The sequence below is a fragment of the Cyprinodon variegatus genome, unplaced genomic scaffold, assembly GCF_000732505.1.
Source record: "Cyprinodon variegatus isolate N-32 unplaced genomic scaffold, C_variegatus-1.0 Scaffold168, whole genome shotgun sequence".
Classification (NCBI taxonomy): Eukaryota; Metazoa; Chordata; class Actinopteri; order Cyprinodontiformes; family Cyprinodontidae; genus Cyprinodon; species Cyprinodon variegatus.
In genome coordinates, this window is record NW_015150621.1 from 138,465 (window position 1) to 147,218 (window position 8,754).

Sequence of the window (8,754 nt, forward strand, 5' to 3'; positions counted from 1 at the left end):
CAGGTCCTTCCTAAGATGACCTCTCACATTGTGTCAGACATCGACCACATCCTTGGCAACAGACCTTACAGTAAGAAGGACTACCGCTCTTAGACTGCACTGATGGACCAACTACAGGTCTGCTGAAGACTACCTGACTACATCTCTACCTTCAACTCTGCTTTGGTTTGGAGTTCAGATCCACAAGTTCTCTCCTTGGATGTGCCTAACCAGCTACAGACCACTCCAGTCGGAAATGGATAACCATGCTACATCCGAGCATTGCATTCTTTAACAATGCTTGGTCGGGGCTTCTGCTTCGATCTTCTCTAATACTGAGGTTCATCTCAAGTGCGGTTCAGCTTAGCCGGGAAAAGCTCAGACTTTCCAGAGCTTCACACGCAGCTTACTAGATCTAAACCTTCCTCCACTGATCTTCGAGTCTTTGCTGGTCAGGAAGCTTGTAAAGAGGTTTCATTAATACAACTATGCAGAACTTAGAGTAGCTCAGACCCAATAGCATGCTAAAACACACATTCGGCTTTAGAAAAGATGAATTTAAGTCAAAACTTTAGCATGTCCACAACTACGACTCATTTTGCATTAGACTCTACATTATAGAACTCTTTCAATTCAAAGTGCCTTCTTTAAGAGCACCTTGATTATTCATCTGAAGACATATAAAGTACTTGAATCAAAAACCTACTTAATCCTGGCCTGTTTTCACAGCTAATTTAAGCACAACAGAAAAAAAGTTTTTTCTTTATATTCCACAGCAGGATACAGAGGCAGCGTATGTATTCAAATTAGACAGACCTCAGATGAGTGGACAGGTTGAGGCCTCACCTGCATGCTGATCAAGTTCTTTATTTACTGCTTTTATTAACATGCCAAACAGCGTGGCAAAATAAATGACCATATGTGCTTCAAACTCTAACCTCCTTTGTCAGAGGTACCGGATCCTACTTTCTTCTTGAAAGGTAGTCTTTACCAACAGTGACACACCAACGCTTGAAAACCAAGCTTTATGCATATAAATAAGACCAACAGTCATCTGCTCGGGTCATCTTTGAAGCCCTCTAAATATAATCAATCCAATATTTTACAGAATATTAATGAGTAGACATAACTGGCTGCAGATCTCGGAGTATAGCAACCAATAGATGCATGTTTCTCTGCTACAGTGTGCCTCTTTCCTCTTTTTGATTAGTTTTTGGAGGGAAATGCTGCAAGTTCACCTGCTGTGCGACCCTGGCGAAGCAAGATGACTGTGGTACCAGAAAAAAAAAAAAGACAAAAAAACTGGACATGCTAGAAAAGGGCAAAAAGTAAAGCATGTCGCCCCCGTGTGGAAATGTTAATAAACTGCATCCATGCTTGACAAATAAGGAGACATTAAATAAAATGTGGATTCCTCAGTTTGAAGTTATAGATGAGATAGCCTTTCTATGGGAGCCAAATCAGCATTAAAGAACATTGACTGTATTGCTGAACGCTTTTGGTTATTTTTTTTGGTAGGGGTTAAAAAATACATTCTTAGTAATGAGCCCAATGTATTAGACAAAAAAAAAACTTGTTATAAACTGCTTATGGAATCTGAAAATATATTTTGACATTGTAAAAAGAATGGCTTGTACAAGGTTGTAAAATGTATATAAAAGTGTAAAGCTTATCCTACAACATAAGCAAACTACCAAGAAGCCTGTCTTGCATATGAGGGCTTTCCTGCACTGTAAGACAACTCTATAAATGAGATGTAAATAGAGATATGTTATTGCTCTCCTTGCAGTGTTGCTGGAAACGTTGCATCAATTTAATCCTACTCCCTCAGAGTAACTTGATAAACATATAGTCTTTGCTTTTATCTCTGGAGGGACATTAAGCTCAATAGGAAGAGCAGAGGTCACTTCCATTGTTTCCTTAATGTAACATTAACTATGAACTGGCCTGTAACATGCATTACTCTTGCACCCCAAGCTCCTACTATCATCATTCTTTTTCTGACTCCCAATAGTTCAATAGTAAGCTATCTTTGGGATCAGTGGAGATGTTGGCTGTGTTTCAGAGGAGTTAATGTCCTTCCTTGGTGTGCAGCACAGTTGGCCTCTAAATCTCTGCAGTGGCCGTTTCTGTGCTTGCCAAAATGGTTTTACACTGAAGTCAAATAAAAGGCCGTTTTTATCTCACAGCTTACTTTGAGTCATCTAAGACTTGGACCTTGGATATGTTTCAAAACTAAAGGTGTTTTAGGGACAGAAAAGCTGAGAAAGTACTAAAAAAATACATTGCTTTTTGTGCTAATTGCTTTATGGTAAAGCTGTTATTTGTACTCATGGTACAAGTAAATAAAAAACAAGAAAAGCGTTTTCATGATCTCTCAAAATGTTGTCAGAGTGCTCCTGTGGTTTAGAAGTCGTTTTAATGGGATCTCACTGAAATTGATATAGTGATGAGAATTTAACCTCCACCCCTCCCCTACTTGTTGTAGAACAGCTAAATTTTGCTGTTTTAAAAAATGTTTTGGTTGTGAAAAACACAGGCTGCCGTGTTGTGGAAACTTTAGAAGAATCGTACAGACCATGCTTGTGTGTTACCAGAGAAAACATTTTCAGGGTTCCATTTTCACCTCACATTTTCTTCCAAGGAGGCAGACTCAATTTAATTATTTTTTATTTATTTCAATTTTTGCTGCCTCAAGAGATTTTTACTACAGTACTTGCAGCAAATCATATGAAGTCATTACACAAAATAAACACAAAATAAAGGAAAAAAACTGATGGTAACAACCAGTTTTTCCTAAGGTAAGGTAATGTTTAGATCTTTTCACATTAATTTATTCTCCTATGCTTGCAATGCAGAATTGATTCTCTCTTGTTCAGATACAGGGACTTAAAGTCAGAGGAAAAACATTTTTAAGATCTTTTGAAAGTTTGAAGATCAGTTGATCACAAAGGGAAAAATCTGCATCATTAGAAATTAACAAAAAAGACGTTAGGGCCGTTGTTATGTAATTGGGGTCGCAGCCCTCATCATTGTGTTAGTCTATGGCAGGGGTCTGCAACCTGTGGCCCCAGAGCCAATAGTGGCCATTTGGACCTTCCTATTTCATAACTCTACTTAAAAGTTAAAAGGATCAACCTATTGTTTATACCTCCAGATATGTCTTAGTGAATATATTAATTTTTAACATTAGAATGACACCTACAGTCCTATCAATAGGTTTCCTTTTTTTTGTAATTAGGCTGGAAACTATTCATTTTCATCCTTTTTTACAAAAAAATATCCTATAAAATGAAATGCAGCCACCCTATATCAGCACAAGTTTTATTTTGCTTTAGTTTAAAATAGAATAGAAAAAAAATCTTGCACTCAAAAAAAAACATATATATATATATATATATATATATATATATATATATATATATATATATATATATATATATATAAATATATATATAATTGTCTCTAATGGTTGCAGACCCCTGGTATGGCCAAACAGTGTCTTAATGAGGAAATATGTTCAGGGATGTCTTTCCATACTAGTATAGAGGCATTTACATTTTTAAATAGTATAAATCATCAGAAAAAAGCCAGAACAGAATCTTGAGAATCAAAGCTGTATTCATAAGTAAAAACTAATGTTCTACTTTAACTTATTTTTTAACATGACAGTAAATAGTAGCCTGCCTTTTTGATTCCAGTTCAGTGGGAATATTTTTTGTTTCTGAGCTCTTTGGAAAATAGAAGGAGTTCCTGCAAATGAAGGTGGATCGTTTATGGAAAAAAAATGGGGAAACACGTCTGTTACCAATTACTGGATGCGGAGTGTTTCTGAACCACTCTGCCCCAAAGACTGCAGCTAACTATTTTGGACTTAAAAGCCATACAAAAAAAAAGAAATAAAAGAATAAATAATGCCGGTAAGATAACAGGTAGACTTAACACCTGTTGCCTGAAAGGGGAAAAAAATAATAAATTAGCTGCTATGCAATAAGATCCAAACACAGGTTTAAAATAAAAAAAAATCACTGATCCAAAAATCTATTTTTGTTTAGTGAAACACGACATCATTGACCCCCATTGTTTCTACCTTCCTTCTGTTACTATATTTAAATGTCAAACCTAAACGTCTAGATTTTTTTTTTATGTTTGATGTTCCAAACATCCGTGTACCGTCTCTTTGCTGAGGAGTGCTCTCTCTGTAAATATCCTACGAATGTGTGATAATAAATACATGCATTGCCAATGAAGCAAGGTCTTTGCGTTATATGTTGAACAGGGTGTAACAGTCATAGCAAAAGTAAAGTTTCCATTACTTTTATTACTGTCATATATGAATAATTGAAACTTTTGTGAAACAAACTTCAGGATTTGTTGAATGTCTTGCTCCCTAACGTGGCTCAGGCCTGGACTTTATGCATATTTAGGAAAGCTATGTTTTCTATACACACACACACACATGTTCCAGGCACGTCCCACCGGGAGGAGGCCCAGGGGGAGACCCGGGACACGCTGGAGGGACTACGTTTCTTGGCTGGCCTGGGAGCGCCTTCGGATTCCCCAGGAGGAGTTGGCCCAAGTGGCTGGGGAGAGGGACGTACGATGGATCGGTGGATGTTTTCTATACTTTTATTTTAGTTTTGATATCTTTCCCATGGATCTTTAGGAATACAAATAATGAAAGGAGTGTAACTTTGTGATGAACGTTTTTGGGGACACTCTTAGGGTGGTGGGTGATGGACCTACAGTTACTCGACACAAACGCTTTCAAAAAGGGTTTGTATTTTCCAAAAATGAGCTCAAACATTTATTGAATGCTTTCCTATTGTTGAGAACACAAAAGAACCAAAATACACTGATAATTATATTTATAGGTAGTTAGACAATGTATATAAAAAAAACAGCCAATTCTGATGCCAACAGCAATATATCATACCTCCCTAGTATGTACACAATTTCAGTTTCATCCATTCATGAAGCACTCCAGAAAAATGTGGACTGATTGATGGATGTTTTCCCTTTCAGATACATTAGTGTTTATCCTCCTTCAAAACCAGAAAAAAATCTAATTTAGACATTTGTGCCATATTGCCAAAGTCTATGTATTGAAATTATTAGTGGGGACATGTCCACACCAGTCCTTCAGAAAGTCACGCCTGTGTTTCTGAGGCCTTTCTTTTCTTCTCATACACTTTGTAGACACTTTCTTATGACCCTGTGGCATTTTCAAAGAACCACGTGAAAACGGTGAGCTTCAACAACTGGCAACTGGAAAAGTAGCTTACACATGTACACCTGAAAGTTAACATGAGCCGAAAAACATATCACCACGTAAACATATCACCAGAATGATTGACAGTTGGGAGGACCACTTATTTAGATGATCGGAAAAATCCTTCACTACACCTTTAACATACGGGGGTGAACGGTGGGCTATATTTCAGGTGTTTTTGCAACTTATCCATAGATTGCAGTATCTGCCCTTTAGCTGAAATCACTGAGCGGCCTGCAATTTTGATAACTATCAACTTGCTGTTCAGATTGCTGGGAATCACCGCTGAACTCTTGTTAGATGAATAGACCGCAACGATTGCCTCTCAAAGGTCATCTCCTAGTGTTTTCCTCAGTAGCATCAGGGTAACGCAGTAAAAACTGCTTTTAGGGAGCTGGTTGCAACTGCCCTATGCTTTTCCCAATAAGAGTTATTAGACTGGTCTGAACAAAGGGAAGGAAGACAAACAGGTAAAGCTGGTTGCTTTATTTGTTACAAAAAACAAACAATTTTGTGAAAGTGAAATGTGGTATTCTGAATCTTTTTAAACCACAACAGAAAATGTTGATCCTTTGTCCTTTTCTACTTCCTAACCCCCCCCCCCCCCCCCATATTAAACATCAACCCCTTGACTTCCTGCCGATCTATTCTTGGTTTACTTCGATCCGGTGGACAGAAGAGCAATGAGTCCCGAGGAGGCACTGATGGACAGAATGTAGTTGCTGGGAAACATTGGGTTAAGGAGAAATAAATCCATCTTTTCCAAACAACAAAATGTTCTGATTATAACTACCCTCTCGCTTCACAAACGATGCAAGAGCAGATGTTTGATCAATAAAATTTCTGTTCAAAACAACCTAAAGAGAATTATGTTTTGTTAAGCAAACTAACTGTTAAAAATATTTTGCATTATTTTTACTTCGGATCATCAGATATCTCGTAATAAATGCTGAAACTTGAAAGGATACACAGTTGGGTTGAAGTTCTTGAGCAAGAAGAAGGAAGCGACGATGACGAGCACCAGGAAGAGGGTGTTGTTATAAAAGATGGAGAAGGTGGTGGCTTCATAGTCAGCCACCTCGTTCTTCTTCCACAGGATCCTGGAGGGGAAAAAAACAGCAGTGAACGATGGTTTCACTAGTGTTGTTTAGATATTAATTTAGTTTAAGCTGTTAAAAAAGAACACAATATTCAGTATAATTTTATTAATAAAAAAAAAAAAAGTAATTTCACCTCTCATCTTTCTCTTTGCGTGACATCTTGCGGTTGTCTGCTTCAGACAGCTTCCTGGTTACCTCCTTAGAAACGGCATCCTCACGTTTCTGGGCGACTCTGTAGAACAAAGGAGTGTTAACTCCACTCCAAACTGTGCTTTAAACCAGATTTAATTAGCCAATAAAAACAAGTCGATCATAAATAGCATAAGAGCTTTCAACATTTCCCTTAATCGTCGACATGATCTCAATGAGTGCTTCTGATTATCCTTCTTACTTGTGTTTGAGCACAAACTTGACGTTCTTGTAGGCGAAAGCCACCAGGTATGTGCTAACCAGAGTCATCACTGCATACAGAACCGCAGACTGGACAAGGTCCATGTGCCAGATCCTCCAAAACAACCCTGTGAGGATAGGAAGAAAAAATATAGAATATAGTTTTATATCACAGATCACACGTTACAATTAGTTTAAAGTCTGCAAAAATTGCATTGACACCAAACCCAAATCTCAATATTGAATCATGGAAATCATCCAATTAAAAGTCGCTGCTTCCTCAAATCATCTCCAGCTGCATGAAAAGTTTAGGCAGAACTTTAATCAATCATCAAGTGATATTTCAGAACTTCAAAGCGCTTTATTTATGTTAACACATAAACAAACAACATTCAGCTTATTTGGGTTGGATGGGAGTTTCTGAATATCTCTTTTAATGCTTTGATTGGATTTAGGTCTGGGCTTTCTGTGCTATTCTTACACATCAATATATTTTCATCTAAAACCTCCAATGTAAAACTGGCTGCATGTTGGACATTTGCATCACTGGATTGTAAACCTAAAGCCTTTTGCATCATCTAACAGTTCAACACATCTTCCTCTCAGATCTAAACGCTAAATGTAGAGCAAAAACACTCATCTGGTCAGAGCATCTCCTTTATGGGTCCGATGTATCCCATACCCGTTATCTCTTAACACCTTCCCTTAAACGCAGCTTTGATTGATGTCTTCTCATCACATTCTTCAACCTGAGCTGTTGATGTGTGTAGCTCCTTCAGAGTTACTGTGGTTCACTAAGCTGCTTTGATCAATGTTTTCATTAACCTGTTGATGTTGGAGATGGGCCTGTTTTCCAGTGTAGTCCTGTTTCTCTGACTGTGACTGGCTGGATGTGCTCTCTTCATCCTCTGACATGGGAGCTGGCTCGGAGCTCGTCTGCCTGGCTGTGTGTTTCCTGGCTGCCTTTTACAGTTGCTTTTTGTATCTCTGCTTCTGTCTCCTTGAACCCCAGTTGGCCTGGGCAGATGGCCGCTCACACTGAGCCTGGTTCTGATGGAGGTTTCTTCCTCTCCACTGTAGCTATAAGCATGCTTAGTGTGAGGGATTGAATCCGAGTCAATGAGTTGATGCAATTAACTGGTTTTCCTTCGATGAATCAATGTGACTGGATGATCTGGTGAACTGTAAAGTGCCTTGAGATGACGTGTTGTGAATCGGTGCTAAATAAATAAACTGAATTGAACCTGTCAGTTGATCTTAGTAGTTTATAATCGTGCAACACTATGTTTAAAATGTGAGTCAAAGACAAACTTAAAAACTGCTTTTTACTTTTCCCTAATCAGTCTATTCTGTTCATTGTTCTTCGTGATGCCATTTCATCAATCTACTGTTCATTTTGAACTAATATTGATTTCTGAGTTATTATTCTTTAATATAAATCGTGACATGACTTTTCCCAATCTTCCAAAGACCCAAAGTTAGCTTAAACAGTTAGCAGTTGCTATTTTTTTTAGTGGGCTACTCACAGATAGGGATGGCTGAAACGATGAGAGCATTCCCGTAAAACAAAGCCGTTGACTTTGCCGACAGGTTTCTGCTGAAGTCCTGCAGTAGAAGGTCCTCTTCGGACTGCTGCTTGTTGCTGCCTTTGGGGGGCATTTTTCTAGCTGAAATAATCTGTGAGTTACTCTGAAGCGGACAGGAGAGGACTGACACGTCGGTGAGCGAGAGGAAGACGGACGCGTCAGCATAAACCCGGAATTACATCGACTCATTTCCGGTGTGAAACTAGGAGCTGTCGATGAGTGCTGCCCCCTGCTGGAAGACAAGGATAGCGGATTTGTTAAAATTTCAAAAAATGTGTTAAAATAAATCCCTTTGGCCCAGCATAGTTTCTGTATTTGTGCTTTACTTTTATTAGAGTAAAAAAAATTCCAGTAATATACATTAAAGCAAAGCAGTGAAAGGAAAACCTAAGATTTCTGTAGGACACAATTATTTTTTTGTTAATAA

The 8,754-nt window shown here is 38.2% G+C and overlaps 2 protein-coding genes across 4 annotated transcripts in view; one reads left to right on the top strand and one right to left on the bottom strand.

Annotated features, from left to right (window-relative positions):
• The window catches only part of kcnab1 (potassium channel, voltage gated subfamily A regulatory beta subunit 1), a 118,666-nt gene extending 115,374 nt beyond the window's left edge, over nt 1–3,292 (top strand). For all 3 annotated transcript variants that reach the window (XM_015378281.1, XM_015378280.1, XM_015378282.1), the window contains one exon: nt 4–3,292. In XM_015378281.1, coding sequence (XP_015233767.1) covers nt 4–93 — 90 coding nt within the window. In that variant the 3' untranslated portion in view covers nt 94–3,292. The remainder of the gene's footprint in view (nt 1–3) is intronic.
• Nucleotides 3,293–5,722: 2,430 nt separating this feature from the next.
• ssr3 (signal sequence receptor, gamma (translocon-associated protein gamma)) lies at nt 5,723–8,497 on the bottom strand. Its single transcript, XM_015378261.1, has 5 exons — nt 8,268–8,497; nt 6,743–6,869; nt 6,485–6,583; nt 6,220–6,351; nt 5,723–5,973 (listed from the first exon to the last, which is right to left on the bottom strand). Exons 1-5 carry the CDS (start codon nt 8,398–8,400, stop codon nt 5,907–5,909), a joined length of 558 nt encoding a protein of 185 aa, XP_015233747.1. The 5' UTR covers nt 8,401–8,497; the 3' UTR covers nt 5,723–5,906.
• Between the last annotated feature and the right edge of the window lie 257 nt (nt 8,498–8,754).